At 38.5% G+C, this 21,711-nt stretch overlaps 3 protein-coding genes across 4 annotated transcripts in view; all 3 read left to right on the forward strand.

Moving 5' to 3' along the window:
- Positions 1–3,501, forward strand: part of dmrt1 (doublesex and mab-3 related transcription factor 1) — a gene marked incomplete at its 5' end in the record, with an annotated part of 30,422 nt that extends 26,921 nt beyond the window's left edge. The window contains one exon of the mRNA XM_084114887.1: positions 2,130–3,501. Within this exon, the coding sequence (XP_083971013.1) occupies positions 2,130–2,251 (122 nt within the window). The 3' untranslated portion in view covers positions 2,252–3,501. The remainder of the gene's footprint in view (positions 1–2,129) is intronic.
- A 7,216-nt stretch (positions 3,502–10,717) lies between these two features.
- Positions 10,718–13,845, forward strand: dmrt3a (doublesex and mab-3 related transcription factor 3a). The gene is made up of 2 exons (XM_084114130.1): positions 10,718–11,200; positions 12,511–13,845. Exons 1-2 carry the CDS (start codon positions 10,816–10,818, stop codon positions 13,482–13,484), a joined length of 1,359 nt encoding a protein of 452 aa, XP_083970256.1. The 5' UTR covers positions 10,718–10,815; the 3' UTR covers positions 13,485–13,845.
- Positions 13,846–18,276: 4,431 nt separating this feature from the next.
- Positions 18,277–21,361, forward strand: dmrt2a (doublesex and mab-3 related transcription factor 2a). Of its 2 annotated transcripts, none has more exons than XM_084114137.1 (4): positions 18,277–18,466; positions 18,762–19,124; positions 19,315–19,417; positions 19,905–21,361. In XM_084114137.1, exons 2-4 carry the CDS (start codon positions 18,792–18,794, stop codon positions 20,981–20,983), a joined length of 1,515 nt encoding a protein of 504 aa, XP_083970263.1. In that variant the 5' UTR covers positions 18,277–18,466; positions 18,762–18,791; the 3' UTR covers positions 20,984–21,361. The 2 variants fall into 2 exon arrangements, with proteins under 2 accessions (XP_083970263.1, XP_083970264.1); XM_084114138.1 differs by having other exon boundaries at positions 18,289–18,466; positions 18,746–19,124.
- The last annotated feature ends 350 nt before the right edge of the window (positions 21,362–21,711 follow it).

The following is a 21,711-nucleotide window of genomic DNA, read 5'->3' on the forward strand; positions in this document are numbered from 1 at the left end:
TTACAGAGCGTTTACTGCTGATCTAACATTAGTCTATATTAAGCGCTAATACAATGATAATCAAAGGCAACGAAGCTGTGACACAGAACATGTCCGCTCGCCGAACAGCCCCACTGCTGATTTACCGTCCCCACAAACGACCTGTCCACTCACCCGCGAGATCTTCCCTTTAATTACACCATAGATTTCCCCCTGATGAACTCCCTCAGAATTAACACAGCCACGGCTAATTCCAGCCCCTCCTCTTTCACCCTCGCTCGTGTATTATTGTTGTACAGAGAGCGCCGGTGCAGTTTAGCTACACAAACATTAGTATTAACGATTGGCCAGTTTGGAATTGGTGACAAACTGCAGGCGGAGCGCAAAGTTTTGTAGCCTGAAACCAATCAGGAAGTTAATGAGGAGAAAAATTACTCCTTTTCGCCAGCGCCCCTTAATTACCTCCACGCCAGAGCAGCGCAGATGAAAAAGAGGGAGGGCAGGAACGGGATGAGAGCCACAGTAAGAGCCTTTATGCTGCTTTTCTCGGGTTATGAAGGTCAGGAAAGCAGCTGAACAGGATTTGTGTGCGTTGCCCCTCCCGACACTCGTAATTTTGATAGAATCTGTAGAGACTGTAATGTATTTGCTTCATATGCACATTGAGATGAGAGCTGACCTGGCTCAATGCACAAAGTACCATCCATTTTTATAGGGAACTATAACGTTTGTGCTGCTAGTGTTTCGGTTTTACATTTACATAGTCATTTATTTAAGCAGATGATTTGGTCTTTGGGTTAAAACTGAAACATAATAACTGCCAGGGTTTATTTAATGTTGAACAGAGCATGTGATTCTAAAGGTAGTTTTTAGTCTTAATTCAGATTTATATGAATGCTGTTATTTTAGTTATCGGTCTTGCACAGACACTGGAGAAGGTCAGCACAGTACAGACTCGTCCTGCACTCAATAGCCGTGTGCAAACTCAGCAGTCTGACTGGTTCAATACACGTATCTTCAGCTTGAGTGAGTTTGCCAAAGTAGCCAGAACTTGCTGCAGTGTGAGATTTATAAAAGGCACCACTGTCTTTACTTTGTTGTAATGTTGAGAGCTGACAGCACTGCTCATACAGTTAATTGATGCTGTTTGGTTTGACCGGAGAAGCTGATGAACTCAAGATCAGCATTGTTTCCATTCTAACACCGTGTTCTGTGCAAGATTCAGCTTGTTCGCAATTATTATTTATTTTTTTAGTTACAGTAAGAGATTTTAAATGCAATCGCCCCCCAAAATACTTAAATTACTCTTAGAAATATGTGTCATTTCTTTGCATCTGCTTTCAAAGTGATTGTTATTCTATGCACACTTCCAGTCAAATGTTTGGGGTGGGTAATTTTTTTTTTTTTTAAATGAATACTTTTATCCATGAATTTATTTGATCAAAAGTGACAGTAAAGATTTACATTATTACAAAAGAATTCTGAATTTTCTATTCATCAAAGATTCCTGAAAAAAATTGTCAGTTTAAGCAGCACAACTGCTTTCAACATTGATGATAATGGCTACAGAAAATCCAGCTTTGTCGTCACAGGAATAAATTATATTTTACTATATATTCAAATGGAAAACATTTTTTTTAAATTGTAATAATATTTCACAATATTATTGTTTTACTGTATTTTTGATCAAGTAAATGCAACCTTGGTGATACTTTTAAAAACATTTAAAAATGGTACTGATCCCAAACGTTTCAATCATTTACCCTCAAGTTTACAGTTACTTACAAGTTACTTAACACTCACACTTACAAGTTCACGGTTACACTGATGGTAACCTATCAGAGGTTTTTGTCTTGTTCTTGAACAATATATCTTATGTTTATGGTTGTTCACATTTCTGATAAATGCTACTTGGCTTTATATTTTGTTTCTAATGCAAAGACATTCAAACATCTTTAAGTGTGGCTTAAGTGTCCAGATACTTTTTTTGGCACTATTGTACTGTGTCAGGATCCAAAAAGCTCATGTTACATGAATGCTTCGGGTGTCGTTTATCACAGATCCCATAACCAGATTATGCTCTGGCACAAAATGTTTTCAATAATAAACAAAAAACTGTTTATCTGATGTCATGATGCATCCTATTTCAGCTTACTCCAGTGGAGTTCAAGACAGCTCAATGATCAACACCGAGAACAAGCTGGAGTGTGAGAGCAGCTCAGAGTCCGGAACCTTCTCCGTTGACTCCGTCATAGATGGGGCAATCAAGTAAAACACCCATCTCCCTTTTACAACAACTTGAATTTTTTTTTTCTAAAAGTTTAATGATTCTGTAATCAAATCCTACCTTATTGTTCAACATTTTAATGTTAACACTGATCAGGTTGATCAATGTGGTGTTGTTAAACTTTGTTAGGGTAATTCTTTCAGATTTTTATAGACATAGAAATCAGTTTCTCAGTGATGATCAGAAATGCCGTTTACCATGTTTCACAGTTTGATAGCTTCAGTTTGTTCACTTTTATGCTGCAGATTTTTAAGACTAAAATGAGTCACTTTCGCTTTCTAGCAGAACGCCATTGAAAGAAATGGCAGAGCCGAGCGATTTATTGTCACGTATGGGTTCAAACTCAGTATTGCTGTCATTGGCCTAATGGATAATCTAACTTCCTGTCCATGACCTTCATGCTGCAAACTATATGAGGGCTTCTCAAGCATCTCCATAGTGTTGTGCGGGACAGTTGGCTTAGAAGAGATACTATTCAATTATGCCTCAATCTCACAGCGAACGGCTTGTTTATTTATGGCCGTCGCTAAAGGGCATCATTTAACTTCCTGCGCATGATCCAGCTAATGTGCAGTGCTCTTCTGGGCTTTCTTTGTATAATATGAAGCTGTGCCCTTGATTTTAATGGTGTTGGCACAGATAGTGTCCTCAGTCAAGTCACAAATAGAGGAGAAGAGGGACACACAACTTTGTCTTTCCTTTTAAGGCTCTGTTTGTTACAGATGTAGATTTGACTACAAATGATGTAATTTTTCAGTATCTTGAGCTGATTGAAATGAGCCATGTGTAATCTGATTTTTAAATTTTTTTATTATAATTGATGGCCCTTTAATATGCTTCGACAATCAGTATATCTTTTGCACTTATTTACTTGCATACAACTTAATAGTAATGGGTATCTAGCAGAGACAAAAAAAATATTTTCTTTCTAAAAATGAATGTAAAACGTAATTATTTTTATGCATTTCCATTTTGTGATTTTGTAAGATTTTGTTAAACTAACAGTTCACAGTTTGATTCATGTGTTAATTTGATTTCCAGACGTGTAATTTCACCCACTGTATTTTGGTGTTGGTGTGGATGTGCTCTTGTCCTCTGACACCATGATGTTACAAATATTTGTATTATTGTTATGATTATAAAACAATGCAAAAGCTAATTTGCAATCGTTGTGTGTTTATACACTCTCATGTTCAGTGGAAATAAAATCATTATTGATGAGATATAAAACCCGAAATGAAAATTACTTGTATTTTCTTTGCTCTGCACCCTCAAAACATTCATTCGATTCTGCCCCATCTGCTGTAATCAATAACCCGACCATCTTGTTTTTTTTATTAAATGCACTTACTCTTAATTTCATCCCCCAGTGGTTTTAGTGAGAAGAATGTGGAGTTACCTATATGGCTTTGGCATTATAAATCACTTCTGGAGAGCAGATTGTACAGCAGTATCGATTGATCCTGATATATCACAGAAATTTACTGTCACTTCTGTTTTCAATTAAAGATACAATCAGTCAGATAATGACTTAATTGGATTTTACAGAAGATTGAGTTTTATTGTCCCGTGCTTTACGAGTTTAGTTAAGGAAGGCCGCTTTATCATAGGCTGTCAGCGCTGGGCTCCGGCGTGCCGCCGTGTCCTTCTGTTGCTGCTCCGGGTTTGTGTTCCAGCGACAGCCTGAAAAGTGTCTGTGGATTTGTTTTCCTTGAGCTGCTATTGTGCCATAAATCTCGGCGGGTGCATGATAGATAAAGCCGCCCCTGTCCCAAAGTCTCAGTGCATACTGGAGGCGCTAGACCTGCGTTTTCTTAAGTCAGGGCTTTTGGATTTAAGAGAGGAAGAGGTCATCATAAAAGTGTTTGATGACTACGGTCTGAAACAAGGCCCAGTTTAATCTGTAATAATACATTTATTTGAATTGAATGCATTTTATTTCGAGGGTCCCGTAAAGATATAAAAGAAGATTACTGGAAAGTGAATAGAAAGAAAACATTGAGAGTCAAATTTATGGAGAACATGCTGATTGTTGTTAAAATATTCCATATAGTTATTGCAATTACAGATTACAAAATCAAATATTAACATTCTTGCTTTGCACTTGACATACAAAAACCTGTTTAGATGAATAGAAATAATACAAACATATTTTGGTTGCACACAGTTTTGCTCATAAGTTTACATACCCCTTGCAGAATATGCAAAATGTTCATAATTAACTAAATAAGATTATAAAAAAATTTTTAGTATGGTCATTTCAAATAACAGTTGTTTACATATATACACTCACTGGCCACTTTATTCCTGTTCAACTGCTCGTTACCGCAAATATCTAATCAGCCAGTCACAAGTCACACTAAATGCAGCAGAGATGGTCTTCTTACTGGGAGATGCGAGGGTCTGTGGCTCTAACTTGGATCACGTTAGGCATCTCATCCTATCATATAATGGCAGTGACGTCAGTGGTCAGCATTCAGAGTGTTACTGACGGTCCGTTACAGTTTACGTTACACACAGTTTCTTGTGGATTAGCTTGTTCGTCTTGTGAATAATTTGGTGTTATATAGCTAGTAAACGTACGGTTGGACTGCATTTCTTTGTGGAATGTGCTTTACTGAGCGGAAAAAAGAGTGTGAATTGCTCTATTAGCTGCAGATTACTGGTCACTACAGTGTGAATAAAACCACATTTAAGATTAGATTTGAATGTATATTAAAAAACAGCTTTATTGGGCTTACATAGCAGTAATACGACTAAAAATGTAATTGTAATTTCATTGTTGAAATCTGGAAGGATAGAAAGAATACATTTGTTTTTTTTCCTTCATTCATTATAAAGCATAAGCATTATATCATTATAAGGCATAGCAGTCAAATCATTACAATTCAAGTCTAATGTATTCGTTGAAACCTGGAAGCCATTAGAGAGAACCCATCTTTTTTTTCTTTTTTTTTTGCCACACTTTCGGCCCCTTAGTACCAACTGAACATCGTATAAGCCTGAGTATTGCTGCTGACCACCATGTCCATCCCTTGATGACCACAGTGTACCCATCTTCTGATGGCTAATCCCAGCAGGATAACGCACCATGTCACAAAACTCAAACTGGTTTCTTAAACATGACAGGGAGTTTACTGTTCTCAAATGGTCTCCACAGTCACCAGATCCAATATACCCCTTTTCCACCAAGGTAGTGCTGGTGCCGGTGCCTACTCGCGAACCAGTTCTTTTTGTTTCGACAGCCAAAGAACCGGTTCTCGGCCAGGAAAATTGGTTCCAAAGCGGCACCAACTCTTTGCTGGACTAGAACCGTTCTTTTACCACGTCATGCTTACGTCGGGGGCTGGGGGCGGGGTTATTGTGACCAACAACTCGACGGGAAAGGTTGTGACCGCCATTGCTAAAAACACAGCGCTAGCTAGTAGAAAGAATGATTGAAGAAAGATGGATTCTAAAGCGAAACAGTGGTCAGTGGAGGAGACAAACTGTTTGTTAGCAGAAGCGTTTCTGGGAAAGCTAAGATGTATGGCAATGTACACAGTGACGTAACGACGTCATTCGCTGGGCTCTCTAGTCAGTGGAAAAACAAACAGGTTCTGAGAAGGTTCGCAAGATGAACCAACTTTGAACCAGCACCAGTTCCGAACCAGTTCTTTTTTGGTGGAAAAGGAGAGCACCTTTGGGATGTGGTAGAACCAGGCCCTGCGCCAGAGGGATAATGGACATCCCTGTGCTGATATAATAATTAATATTATATAATTTGAATAAAACTTTAGTTTTCCATGCTTGACAAGCGGCCATTCAAGGCATAGGCACATCCGCATATAAATGCGGGATTCACTCTCGAAATTGCGATGACTGACAGTGATAACCATAGCAAAGGATGAGGCAAAAATACCCTCACTAATTTCAGAAGCACCCTCTGTGATTTGATTCTGGAACTTGGCCTGGTCCAAACACAGGATTTTACTGCATTAGGTAAAGCAATTGTTATTTATTATTTGTACTGGCTGCCAATGCCATGCCAAATCACACATTTGCTTTTCTGTTAAAATTAACAGTGCTTTGTGAACGTAGATGCTTTAATAACAAATAATTTGGTAATTAGGTTGTTGCAACACATAACATGTCTTGAAACTATTTAATGGAAATATATAACCCCCCACTGCCGGCCCCCCTGAGAAATACAAATGCCCAAGTCGTGTGTCCATGAGATCGACTGCGTGATGCTATCATGTCAATGTGACAAAAGGGGGTCTGACCCAGTTCTAGGTGTACCTAATAAAGTGACCAGTGAGTGTATACTGTATAGTCCACAAGACTAAATAATAACTGAAGTTACACAAATGAAGTAGTTCAAATGTTTACATATTGAATCGTATTATGCCCGCTGTTTATAGGAAAATCCTGCTGGCACATTCTTTGGTTTTCTGGCATCTTCTGTATATTTAAGCCCCTTTCCAACAGTGACTGTGTGACTTTGAGATCTCAACATGTTGCATTAAAGTCACCATGAAATTGAAATTGACCTCCTAGATATACCTCCGTAATCTTTAATCAAAATAACTTCCCCTTACTCTTGCAGCAACATCTCTTCTCTGATGATGTGTTTACTGGCGCGAGGGCGGGACAACCTGTCACTCACATGACATCATACCACAACCATCCAACCAATTCCCAATGGACAAAATCAAGTCCCACCCTACTTTTTTTTTTTTTTGGAAACCGGTTTACTCGGATATACGTCACAATAAGGAAGAAAATACTATTGTAACTTCCGTTTCATGCTGACTTTAAGAGCCAGGGGTGTAAAAAAATGTGTAAAATTTTCATATTTTGTTTATATAATTTTTTTTCATTTACTACTGCCGTTCAGAAGGTACACAAGATATTTACATTTCCCAAAAGACGAAATAAGTACAATTTACACCAATCATCCAATTCAAAAAGTTTTTTTTAATTTTTTTTTTTATGATTAACATCTTATATATTCTGCAAGGGCTATGCAAGAACTGTTTTATTTGCCAACATGTCAATGTGACAAACACCTTCTATTTTTTTTTTTTTTTTTTTTTACATATTTTTGTTTTAAATAATTTAAAAATGAAAGCCACACACCATAACTTTAAATGTAGTGCATGCTCAATTATGCCAACAACGTGATCAAGCACCTGATCAGTGAAAGTAATGGCTTGAACATGAAACCCTTTTTCCCCGGCACAGCAAGAAAAAATAAATAAATAATACAGTAAATGTGCAAGAAATCCGTAATGAGTCTGAATGATTAGATTTGAAACTGTCAGTGAGTTTTACAATTACTTGTTTGTTGTACTAACTTAGTTTCTATTGCACTGAATTGTCCCATTAGAAGTCCCATTAGAGTGGGTTATAGAGACAGACAACTATTTTGTTGTCTGCCTTTGTTCACGTTGAGATGGAGAGGGTGTGCCGGGGAGGTGTGGGTCCTGTCAGAGTCTCAGTGATTTGAGTGCCCTTGGAGGCTGTCCATACAGAGGGAATAACCAGACATTTCACTGGACAGATGTCCCATCATTACTCACAACATTGAAACTATTGGCTGCCTGTCAGTGAGTCGCAATGAAAGAGAAGCCAATTGGGGTCTCGATGGACATTCACAGACTCAACGTTGAGTCTATATATAATTAGCACCATCAACCTCAATCAAACCTGACAGAAAGTACAAAAAGAGACCTAAATGAAATGTAATTAAATATAAGAGCGTGAAATTGTATAAAATGTTTTTTTTTTTCTTTTGTACCATTTTCTTTGTATACTGTAGGTGTTAAAGGCATTCATTCAAAACTGCAGTTATCTGCAATACAATACATTACAAATAGATTAAACAAATAATGAATGACAGTATTCCTTCTGAAACATTAGACCTGCTTACAAGCAGAAATAATAAGTAGCTTTGTGTGTGTGTGTGTGTGTGTGTGTGTGTGTGTGTGTGTAACCTATAGTACTACTTGTTTTCTCTCTGAGGTGGATCTATTATAGATATTATTGATCATATTAATATTATTACTTATTCTCATTTGTAAGATGCTGGGGATTACCGTGTTTGCTAAATTAATAATGTTCAAATGTAAATTGTTAGGGAGTGAAAGTACCTGTAACACTGAGGGTTTGACTGGAGATTTAGTTGGTGTCATATAATCAGTTTATGGTTTCTTGGATCTTAGACCTGGGACATTTACTGGCTTTATTCTGTCCTTCAGCTCAGTATAAAACAACTTTTGGGCTCCACATAGATAAACCACAGTCTAGTGCTGCTAGTATGGTTCACTTAACCCACAGAAAACGTCCATACTAATCTTTCACCTTTGGAAATTAAACAACACTTTTTAAAACTGAATTCCACTTTGAATTAGTGGTATTTTAGCCATACTGTGAATGCAAAATGTATGAACACCCAAAAGAATGTTTATCCATTTATTGTATCTCTTATAATCAGTAAAACTGTCATGCAGTTCTGATTAGACAGAAAGACTATTAGATTTTAAAAAAAAAAAAAAAAAATCATATACACATTTATATAATTTCACAATAATTAAACAATCTGATTTTTATAAAGGCTTTGGTTTCATTCATTTTCTTTAATTGCATTCAAAAGAGCCCAATATTTGTTTCTTTGCTGGTAGTTAGGTTTTTTCTACTTATTTCATCTAACATGCTTATTAAATCCTAAAAGCAAACAAATTTATCAAACTAAAAAAATTAAGCATTATAGTTGTTAACTAATGAATTGTACTTTTCATTTTACATTGAATGGATTTGTATGGATGGTAGGCTATATAGCATGTTCACCTTATTCTCTTTTTATTTTTCATATCCATTTACATTGATGTCAATCGGTGACAGAAAACATAAATAATTTTATTAACATTTCTGTTGTCCTCCCACTCCCCTTGGTGTGAATTCCCCTCGCCATGCACAGACTGCACGCTGCATTATCGTCACCTTGAAATTTCATCTGCTATTTTCCAATTAAAAGCTTAATAGCCCTGGAAACGGAGTTCATGTGGTGAAGTTTACCGTGGCCCCCAGTTCTCAAAGTTGTGCTGCCGGGATCCCATTACGTGCTTGAATAAACCCATTTAGGAACAGAAACGGGACTCGAGGGTGCCCGGTGTTGAGTTTCACTGGACTTTAAAAAGCGATGGGCATCATTTAAAAAAAAAAGAAGGTGTGCTGCAATTTACACCCTATAGCCTACATCGCGCGCCAAATAGCATTTAAAGTCTGTGTATGTTTACTGTGTGCACAAAACAAAATAGGCCTGTTTAATGTAGATGACATCGCCCAGTTCAATTGATTCAATTCATTTTTTCACCTGATCCTTCCAGGACTCGTTTGGTACAAGTCCAAATTATATTGCCCAATTAATTCGCATGCATGTCGGACTATTCAACATTTTTTCATGGGAATAAGTTAAGAGCTCATTCAAATGCAAACCACCATATTATTGTCGCCTGTGTTTAATTCGAATTCACAGCGTGTGGTTAAACTACCAAAGCGGTTGCAGGATTTTCATGAAAAGCGCACAGCAGTTATATGAATTCTTTTCTACATTCCCACTTAATTTTTGGAATTACTGCACTCCTATAAGAGCCTCGTATGTTGAAAAATCGCTGTGGTTCCGATTTCAAACAACCAGTGAAAATGATGGTGGATTATAATAATTATTATTTAAATTCTCTTTATTTTTACGCAGTTTTACTATACAGCGGGAACAAATATATTGTCAATTCAATTAGTGGGTTGATTTAAAATAATGCGTATTATTCAATGACTTTTATGGGAGTTGACGTTTTAGGATTAGCCTATAGTAGCCTACTTACTGTCAATAATTTTCGATATTTCGCTAAATGTGTTAAAGTTTGTCTAATGCAGCCGATTTGGTTCTGACATGCAGAGGCTAATTCGCCAAACGCCAATTAGCCTACTTTTTAAGCAAAACATTGTTTGTGATATAGCTAGCCTATGTTATGTAGGCTAAACGTAGCCTACGATAAAATAATAATTTACAACAAGTGTGCTTTGTTGATGCATCATCCTACACATATCCAAGGCAAGTTGGTTAAAAACTTTTGAGACACCTTCAACCTTTTATTTCGACTTCCTTATGAGGGCTCCAAGTTTTAACAGATAATTCCCACACTGCTTAAAAACACACAAAAATAGTAGGCTGTTTGTATTAAAAGGTTGCATATGGGCAAGATAGTCTAATTGTAATTAGAAAAAAGCGAGACTTCCTCCCTCCATCCAGTGTCAGGGGAATGTAAATTGCTCGTGACAGCGATGTGAGAAATAGAAGTTACTCGTTAGTGCGTGTCAGATCGCCTGATGCACTTCTTTATTGCGGGGCGAAAGGTGGATCCTCGTCTTAAAGAGTCAACACCTCTCATCACGAGTGTAGCGAGCAGCAGAGGGGCTTGATCTCTTGACTATACTTGACAGCACTCTTCCTCTACTGCTTATCTGATGCACTTGCGCCTCTGGCACTTCTGGAAACGACTTGAGAAATGAATGGCTACGGATCGCCCTACCTCTACATGGGGGGCCCGGTGTCCCAGCCGAGAGCGCCCCTCCAGAGGACCCCCAAATGTGCCCGCTGCAGGAACCACGGGGTGCTGTCCTGGCTGAAAGGGCACAAGCGTTACTGCCGTTTTAAGGACTGCACTTGCGAGAAATGTATTCTAATAATCGAGCGCCAGCGGGTCATGGCGGCTCAGGTGGCACTCAGGCGGCAGCAGGCGAACGAGAGTTTGGAGAGTTTGATCCCGGAGTCACTGAGAGCGCTGCCCGGCATCACTGTGGGGAGCGGAGAGCAGAACCCAAATAACCCACGGTCCAGCGACATCGACCTGCGCTGGAGCACAGAGACAGTGACCCCTAAACCACCGCAAGGTAATAGCTTACACATAAGGAACTCAATGTTTTAGACATTTTACTCCGGAAAACTAAGTTTTAGCAACACCGAAGACGAAACGTACGCTATATCGTTGTTTGTTTGTTTTTTTTTTGCATGTTTGAAGTTATTTTTATTTTCTAAATAGCCTAATTGTTATTAATCGTTTTATTTTAATAATTATAATTTGCCTATTATTATTATTTTTGTTATAGGCTACACAATTATAAAATCTTACAAATAGGATAAATCTAATCTTTAATCTAAAACTGGAGTTTTGAACCTACTTTTTAAAGAACATTGCCACGTTACTGTTCACAAGAATAAAAACATAATTATCTCAAATATATAACAAAAATAATCTTTGCACTAAGCAACAACCTTACTGATCGAGACAACACGATAAAGCATAATGCGGGCATTTTTGTTTCCTGGAAGTAGCCTATCTATATAGGTAGGCTATATAGGCTAGCCTGTTTTCCTGACCCGGAAAAAAAATAAATCATATGTATTGTTATTAATTTTGTTCTTAAAAATAGTATTGTACATTATCAATTATATTATGGTGTTGTTCCTGACCATTGTTAACCATTGCAAACACGTTTATTGGACGTAGCCTACTTTTTTCCATGTGAAATTAAAATAGCTAGGCTACATCAACGTGAAGGTTCTGCTAAATTATTTTGCCTAGTCGGGAATAATTAGAACAGAAATATTTAAGACAACCAGACATGAAGTCGAACGAAACATTCGTCTTATTTCGGCGAGGTGATGAACTTGGATAGTTTGAAAGATCGACAGTGTTCACCTCACAGGTAATAGGACAGGCCCTGCCGATCTTTTCGGATGAGGTCAAACTGAAATGCAAATGAATGTAAAATGTTTCTAAAGTAATCAGTTTTCAAAACTGTGGTGAAGATGAATCGACATTAGTGCGACCGCGTCAGCGGGTAATAAAGTCGCCCATTATAAATCACAGGAGTGCTGACAGGTCAATAACCTGAATGTTGCACTTCTAGAGTCTGCAGAATCGGGCAATGTTTGAGTAGGTATAGCGAGTCAGAATTTTAGCTGGACTTTAGGCTGGCTTCCACTTCAGTCATTCTGTATGAAATGCCAATTGTCAGCCCGTAAAAGATTTGAATTAAAATTTACATTTAGCTAAGACTGGTGGTGGTTTCATAATCATTTAGATTTTTTTTTAAAATCATATTGCAGCTCAATGATTTTTAGGCTGCAGCATCACTGTATTATCATCTTTTAATATACATATGCTCATGAAGTCCATGCATGTGTGTGTGTGTTCCAGACCTAAATGAGGATCTGTCTGGTGAGCAGTCTGGTGGAGAGAACGGAGGTAGTGCCAGCGACCGAGAACCAGAACCAGCCAGCTCCCCTGAGGAGTCGAAACCTAACTTGTGCTGCACCCCTGACACCTCAGACCCAACTCCCCAGCTTGAGGAGTCCCGCTTCAGCCTGTCTAAAACCTGCACCGAGCCAGAGCCCAAAGCTGACAACCCCAAATACTCTCCTGAGCCCAACCTCCTCATCGAAGGCCTCTCAGGCTCTGTATCTCTGCCTTTCAGTCTGAGGGCCAACCGACCTCCCCTGGAGGTCCTAAAGAAGATCTTCCCAGGCCACAAACCAGCAGTCCTGGAGCTCATCCTGAAAGGCTGCGGTGGGGACTTGGTTGGAGCCATCGAGATCCTGCTGTCCAGCCGTTCCACAATGAAACCAGAAAAGATCCGGTCTGAGAACTCCGAAGCCTTGGTTCTCCCATCAAACGGCCACCTTTTTGAGCACCCGCTGAGCTCTTACCCCGTCTCGTCTTCCAAGTGGTCGGTGGGTTCGGCCTTCCGCGTTCCCGATTCCCTGCGCTTCTCCTCAGAGCCTTCTGGTGGAGTTGTACCAGGCCCTCTTAGCATGCCGTTACAGCACGGCTTCCCCCAGCCGCCTCGATATCCCCTCATGCTGAGGAATTCGTTGAGCCGCGGCCAAGCCGGGCCCTTCGTGCACAACGACTTGACTCTGTGGAATACCATGACTTTACAGCAACAGTATCAGCTGCGCTCACAGTACATCCCGCCATTCTCAGGCCCGTCGGCCGGAGTGATCCGCAGCTCACCGCTCCTCACCAGCAGCAGACCCTCCGAGGAGCATCGAATCAGCATCCAGGAGGAGAGCTGCCCTGTCATTGCCAAACAGAGCATGTACGCTGCGGATGAGGAGTATGATGAAAGATCTGACTCCTCAGACTCCAGGATCCTGAACACTTCCTCCTAACTTCTGCTCACTCCAGCGCTTTCAGTAGAAACAAGCACTGAGATGCGTTTCAAATGGCTTCTTGACATGATACAAAAGAGACACTGCTCGTCTAGGAGCGCAATGAAACGATATACATTGCATTACTTGAGGTATTGTATTTCTACCAGATCTGAGGTTGTTGTGCCGTTGTTGAAATCATTAAGGTACTATTATTTGACCAAAAAGTCTGAATAACTTAATATATTTGAGCACAGTGATCTCTATTTCCACTTTGCATGAAATGTACCATTGATAACAATTTATTGTAAGAAAAAAAAAAAAGAATATTCCAGCAGTCCTGCATGTAAAAGTACGGCAAATAAACCTTCTATGAACTGTTATTGTCATTGTGTTTACCTGAAGCAAACATATACATGTATTAGCTATCTGCAAAACAAATAGTATTAGGTAATAAATAAATTAGGCATGGATTTGTTTTTAGAATGCAGAATATATCTTCAAAGAAACAAAAAGAAACAAATAAAAATTAAAAGGCATGATTTTTTTTATTATAAATATCTCAAAGAAAAAAGACAAAGTAGCAAATCATTAGAATAAAAAATAACTTATAAAACGAATATATTACCTTCTCGTTTTGCAATTAATCCACTACCAATTCAGCCCCCAGCCTATACAATAATTAAATACCACTAATAATAACAAATTATCCAGTCGTCATCGTTCTCTGTATTTAGTTTTAAACCAGTCATTCATAATTAAATAACATTTGCCGTTTATTATTTAATGGTTTACGTTATTAATGTCAATGTGATGAGAGTGATTATAAAATGAACACAACAGGGTATTTCAAGTTATGCGCATTTATCAAAGCCGAAAAGAGCAGAAAAATGAGCTAACTGCGCCATCTAGTGGACCTTTTTAACAATAGCAATATCGTGACTAGCCTGCTCATCTAAGAAAAGAAAAATTCAAAAATATGCCCGATTCCTGTTTAGGATATTATTATTCGTAAATACGTAACCTACACACCTACCAAACATTAAAGGCTAATATGTTTAAGATATTAAACATATTAAATAAAATTCCAAAAAGTGTTTTTCGCAGCGATGCCACAGAAGAACATTTTTTTGTGCCATTGAAGATCCTTTCAGTGAGCAGATCTTAAAATAACCAATTGTTTTCTTAGTGTGAAGAAAAATGTATTAATCTAAAGAAACTTTTTCCACTATAAAGGTTGTTTTAAAAAAGGTTCTTCATGGACCATTGATGCCAATACATATTTATTTATTTATTTATTTTAAGATAGTTCAATTAGAATTCGATTTTATGGAAAACATAAGATCAAATTAATTTAATGTCATTCACTGTGAATGTCATTCTCCATGTAAAAAAGCAATAATTATTCCATCATCTGTCAAATTATATCATTCATAATTGAGCCTATTATTAGGCTACTAGGCCTATTATAATCGAAATACTTTTAATGCATTTACCGCCTCCTGTAAAAGTGCAGGAATTCCCCATGCAAACATCGATAATGACTCAATACTGTCACCTTGTGATTGTGTACAAAAGAAGTCATGGTGTCATTAAATTTGTGTTATAATTCGCTATCTAGGCCTACAATCTGACACAGGTTAATTAGCCTATACAAATATGTCACGTTATTCAGCGTGAGGTAGGGCTATTGAAGACGTACACTATAATAGGCTATGCAACTAATAACCTACATTCATATAGCCTAGATTTAGAACTGAATAACCTGCAGTGGCGATTTACCTTGACTTGTGCTTGTTTAAGGCGCCCTGTTTAGGTCACATGGTGTTTACACCAGCGGTCGCTCGAGCCTCGAGTGTGCAGGTGTTGCAGTTCTATTTAACATCTGTTGACTTAACCGAGCGACAGCTTTTAATTTTGAAATTTGAATCTGTGCCTCTAAGTAAACATGGCTGTGCTCTCGCGTAGCTAAGTCAACCGGACACACAAATTATGAGTTATTTGCACGTGTTACCAATCCATCAAGCCAAGCGTTCTCAAATGCTAATTAACATAACAGGGATTCAGTGAACTCTCAAATATCTTGTCTCCTCACTCAGATCAGGTTACATGCGACACACCCTGAACCAAACCAGAAGCTCGGACGTGATTCGCTTAATTGTCGCACATTGATTGTAAATAAATATCCTCAAAGGTGCCTGAAGGCATGGACCTGCATTTACTGTAATAGAAAGTAGCTATTGTTGGTAGGCTACATGAATCCTTAACAATGCAGGCTATACTAACATAAAGCCCTCATTTCGCAACACAAGCTTGCAAACAAGCATATAATAGCCTATGGGAAATATGACAAAGAACTGAAACAGTCTTTACTGCGGAATAAAACAACCACTCGCGTAACTATTCACGCATAAAGATCACTATAAACAAACACGCTACGATTTTTCTCCATTTGGCATTGTCATATGCGTTTAGAAGGCAACAGAAAGGATCAAAGCATTCCACATTGGGGAAATTGCACCCTGGGTAGCAGTTGGGTTTGCTGGCCGTAACCTTGCTAATAAATTAAGAGGGAAGAAGGGCGAGTGGCAATTGCTGCACCTGCACGGCAAACATCTTCACCACATGTGAGTCACAGAGATGACGGGGCACGACCAGACAGACAATTAAGCCCAGCCAAAATCACCCTATACAAATACCATCCTGCTTATAAATAAAAATATGTTGCCAAATCCAATGAGATGATTTTCTTATAGGGTCTCATTTTGGCATGAACATTTTCTAAACCCTTAATTGTCACCTTAATGGCTAATATAGCCTATAATTTTTTAGTTTTTTTTTTTTATCAATTTGGATATTTAAGTCATTTCAACTTAAATTAGTTGAATCTTGTAAAACTTATTTAAAAAAAAGTTGAAAATTGCTTAACCCATTTTAATGAATTAAAGCAATGTAAAACATACGTTTTCATAATTTTTTTTTTTTTTTTTTTTTTACAGTGTGGATAGGCCTATATAAAAAATAAAGACGAACGATTTCCCGTCAGGTTTTTTTTTTTTTTTTTTTTTTTTTTTTTTTTTAGCTCTGGTCCTGGAGGCACACCAACCGTGCATATTTTGGATGTCTCCTTTAATGACTATTTCTGGCCCTGGGGTCTCTACTAACAAGATGATGAGTTGAATCAGGTGTGTTTTATTAGGAAGAGTTTGAATATTGGTGTGCATCCAGGAACATGGTTGGGAAACACTGATCTATTCCTCATATCCTCGTTTTCATTTGTGATGAAATGAACATGACCCATTATATAATTATTGTACAAGTTATTTTATGCTACATTTTTAATTCCATTGTTACATGCAATATCATGATAAGGCCAGATATTAAAATATAACCAGACATTTCTTTATAGGCTCCAAATGACGCAGCCAAAAATTGTGTGCAAAGCCCAATCCCAAATTAGCTGTTCATTTAAACCCTGTCACAAGCTTTACTCTCCCGTGCTCGTCCCGCATATGCTGCTGCCTGTATAAAGCCACCATGAACAGTAGCTGTGACATTCTTTAGTGTCAGTTGATTTTACTTTGTTTTGAGAAACATCACACATGGTAGGTCGATCGGGACAAAGAGAACTGTGTTTTGTGTATCAGTCCCGCATGCTTAGTCAATGTTTTTTTTTTTTTTTTTAAGTATCGCTTGTTGTGTCAACTGTCATATCACGATCAATCTTGAAAAGTTGAAAACAGTGTTTAAATGCATCCCCGAAGGGTTGTGCATTGTCAACAGCAACACAGAAAGATCTAAATTTGTGTAAAAAGAGATCTAGTGTCTTGTTAACAGACAAACTAATTTGTCAGACAACCGCTTCTAATCATTAAAATTATAAATTGGTCTCTCGGAATTGCAACCTTTATAATTGGGCCTATAAATAAAGACAAATGTCTTACACAATTGAGCGATTTTAAATAAACGTCCATTCAAAGTTTTAAGATAATCATTAAAAATGTATTTAAAAGATGCAATTAATCATGCTAAAAAGAATAATTAATATTTTAAGGGAACCTATTTATATAGGTGAAAGCAAACAAACAAAAACAAAAAACACCTGTAGGCTATAGCAACGCTGTTAGGTGCATTTGAATAAAAATGAAAATCCATCGCCAGTTTTTGCATACACCAACTGTAATTTGAATATTGTCAATTAGTGGTTACTTTAGCCACTGCAAGCACATTAACGAAATATTACAACGTAACTTGCAAATGCGCGTTTGCTATAGCCTATAATTACATAAACAACATAATTCATTTGTCCAACCTAAGGCAATTTAAATAAATGTAACCTTCACGAAATATGTAAAGTGTTTATTCTTTTCTTTAAGCATCTGCCAGCCAAAGTGTTACGTCTTTAATTTATTTTCTTTTATCAAATATTATTTTATTAATGTTCTGTCGTTTCTTAGCGGGAAATAATTTAATGTAGCCTAATATAGCTGTAAGTCTTGGCAATAAATAATTAATTAATAAGCCGAGACATGGGGGTTAAAACTAGACGTGTTAAACAGCTGAACCCCCCATTGTCCTCCGTGATTAATTGATAGTTTCCTAGAAATGTTTTATTTGTAACTTCACTCCATTAAGAACTTCGTTCAGAGAGCGATTCGATTCCAGCCAATGGGCAAGGTCCGTTTCACATCGAGCCAATTGCGATGTGCTGTCACACGCCGTCTCCTGATTGGCTCTCTGCGAGCGGAGCTTCCCTATTGGCTGTGCCAGATTTGCTGCGCGGATCTTAGAGTTGAAAGGCTGAGAGAATCTCACCGCACATTTCAGTGACAGATCAGGTAGTCTAAATGTTGCTCAGTGAAAAATATTTGAAGGTGGCCTAATTTACTTTGGAAAAGCGCATTTGATCGCTTCAACATCTCTGGGAGAGGAGAAAACTCAAGTCCTGGTGCTATAAAGACTGTTGGATATACACTCATCTTTTATTGGTCTGCTTTGGCAAGGTAAGTGTCTATGAGAAAGGAAGTCGGAATGCTACGTAAATAAATAAAAAAATAATATACTGTAAAAAATAATAATACTTAGCCTACTTTTAATTGTTGCTTTAATAAATAAAAAAAGGTAAATTCAAGCTACCGTGATTTTATTTCAACCACTTTGGATAATATGAGGATAATCTAATTTGACTCTTTGAAACTCAAGTAGAAACTACAATAATTAATTGGCACGCTAAATGACTGAGAAATATTTATAATACTTACTTCAAATAATTTACTATTTAGTCCTCATTTCTTCTAGACAGCACATCTATTTACACGCGTCCTGAAAATGACGGATCTTTCGGAGTTTGAGATCGACGTGGAGGGCCTGGAAACGGAGAGCGACGATCAGGCTGTGTTCACCGGCACTGGCGAGGACGACGCGGCGACCAAAGAAGATGACAAGCCCAGCCGCTTAAATCTCGGCTCTGGAGACCAGCGCAAACTGAGCCGCACTCCGAAATGCGCCCGCTGCAGGAATCACGGCGTAGTGTCTTGTCTTAAGGGGCACAAGAGATTCTGCCGATGGAGAGACTGCCAGTGCGCAAACTGCCTTCTGGTGGTGGAGAGACAGCGCGTAATGGCTGCTCAAGTGGCCCTGCGGAGACAGCAAGCGACAGAGGTGAGTGCGCGCTAACTAATGCATCACTCCTCCATTTAGACCATTTATAGTCATCAATTTCAAATTGAGGAAACAAAAAGGGAAACAAAACAGTGAACAACAGGCAGACTTTTCTGCATTGCTACAGAAAAAAAAAAAAAGTTATTTTTTAGAGCAAAATCTCATATAACTATGTATGATATAATTTAAGGACAAAAAGGGAATATCTGGGAAGCAAATACCAGTGGAAAGACGAAATATCTATCAGAGACACATCCGTCCATCGACCGTGCTGGCAAAAAGTATTTTAGAAGGTGGGTAAAAAACCAAAACAAACTGCATGCACAAATTGTGAACTCTTCTTCGCTGCTTATTTAAAGCTCAAGATCGATCTATCTGACTTTTCATCCTGTTCCCCTTCTTTTTAAAACTAATTTTACCCCTCTTTTCTCCTCTTCTTTCTCTCAGCCTTTCTTGGACTTCTGTCCATTTCAAATTAATTCACTTGGTTCCTCTCTGGATATTTTCATGGCGTAAGCTCCTTTTAAATACAGCATGTTTAACTTACAATATTATTATTATATATATAATATAAAACAATAGAAAATAAAAAATGTGCATGATATTATAGATGACAAAAATGTAAATTTCTACAAAAAATTCGATTGAACAAAGTCACGTTTTTTGTTTAAAAACAAATAAAGAAATTCTTCACTGTAAATCAACAGAAATAAAAATGTAGCAGAAATCTGGTCAGTTGTTCTATATAAATTGAACCAAATGTATCTTTTTCATTCACAGGATATCGTCCGGTGCAAAACGACCCATATCTAGGAGCCGGTCCCGCTTTGCCCCCTCCTCTGAGCGACCGCATGAGGAAGAGACGAGCCTTTGCCGACAAGGAGCTGGAGACGATCATGCTGGAACGAGAGTACAAAGAACGGGAGCTTCTCGAGTCCAGCCAGCCCGGCTCTGCCTCACTCTTCCTTCCCGGCAATATGGTCCATGCTGCCGAGTACAACTCCTACAAGACGGCCTTCTCATCCTCCTCGGCCCCATCCACGGTTGAACCTTCTCCCAAAGATCTCTGTGGCTTTCTGCCTGGCTGTCTGGATCTCTCCCTGCAGTACGCAGCCACAGGGGGGACGACGGCTAACGTGGAGCTCATCTCCTCCAACGTTAGCGTGGCGACCACCTATCGCCAATACCCGCTCTCACCTCGCTTCGTCATGTGGCCGCGGGGCAGCAGCAGTATTGGTGATGCCCTGTTATACCAGCAGTGTCTCTTGAACGCCACCGCAGTCCAGAACTTGAAACCTGGAGCTGTTTGGGATCCAAAGATGATGTGCTCCTCCGAGAGCCACCCGCCAGAGCACGAGGCAGCGGCGTCCAGGCTCGAGGGATCTCGAGTGGCTCCAGAGCCCTGTGACCTCCAGCCGGGGCCCAGAGAGGCTCAGACAGGACTCGGCCAGAACGGAAGTGCCCGTTCGGCCTTCTCGCCTCCTAAGAGGGCGTATGGACAAGCTTTCCCGAATGCAGGGAGCCATGAGCATGTGATCAACAACATGAGCAAAGACGCTGCCAAGCACACACTGTCCATGAAGCTCAACTCCTTCCATTCCCTCATACAGCAGACACTCAACGACAAGAATCCGGAGATGAATGGGCCGTACTGTAAGGAACTGCTGGAGGAAGCAGCGAAAAAGTTCAGGGAGGGTACAGCCAAAGACACAGTGGGACTCAAAAGCTCAGAAAGAGCGGTAAAGGACTTTGCAGCAAAGCCGTGGAGCACCAAGGTCACCGCAGGAGAGTCTCTGTCGTTCTCGGTGGAGGCCATTTTAAAAAGACCTGCGCTTTCTTTAAATCGGACATCCCAGTAAGGCTTCCTGCTAAAATAATGATGATAATTTTGTTTGCTTTCTACTGATTGTATATTTATTCACACAGACACATTTGGACATTTAGAAAAAGAAATGTCAGAAAAATGACACTAGCATTAATCTAAGCAGCAATGCTGTTTTTTTTTTTTCACACATCTGTATAAAACTGTACATATTTCAGACATGCATGTTGTACATTATAATACGTCATAATGTGTAGATTATTTAAATGTAAATGTTAATTTTTCTACTTTAAAAGTGTCAATAAAATGAAATTTTTAAGTATTTTAAGATGTATCATGTTCCAACCATACTTTGTCATAGTGATATTATTTTGACAGAAAAGTTATTGTTTATATGAATCTATTTAAGCAAGGCAATAAAACAAGAAAAAAACAAAAAACAAGACAAAAACAACATCAGTTAATTTAAAATATGAATACGAAGTAAAAAAAAACTGCTCGAGACGTTCATTTGTTATTAATTAGTTCATGGATTGTGGCTTAGAGCAAAAGCAGAGTCAGTGTAAATATGTGCAAATACTGCAACTATACATGTGATTCTAACTCAGTTTGATTCTAGACAGATGACAATGAGCTTTTTGTGTAGAGGCAACAATTTACATCGGCCATCAAGTTTATAGAGTAACTGTGTGTTTATCTAAAAGGATTCCACTTTATGTGCAAATACGGAGCACCTGCTCAAGACATTAATTGTCTACATGCATC

This window comes from Abramis brama (genome assembly GCF_963993115.1).
Source record: "Abramis brama genome assembly, chromosome: 5".
Taxonomy (NCBI): Eukaryota; Metazoa; Chordata; class Actinopteri; order Cypriniformes; family Leuciscidae; genus Abramis; species Abramis brama.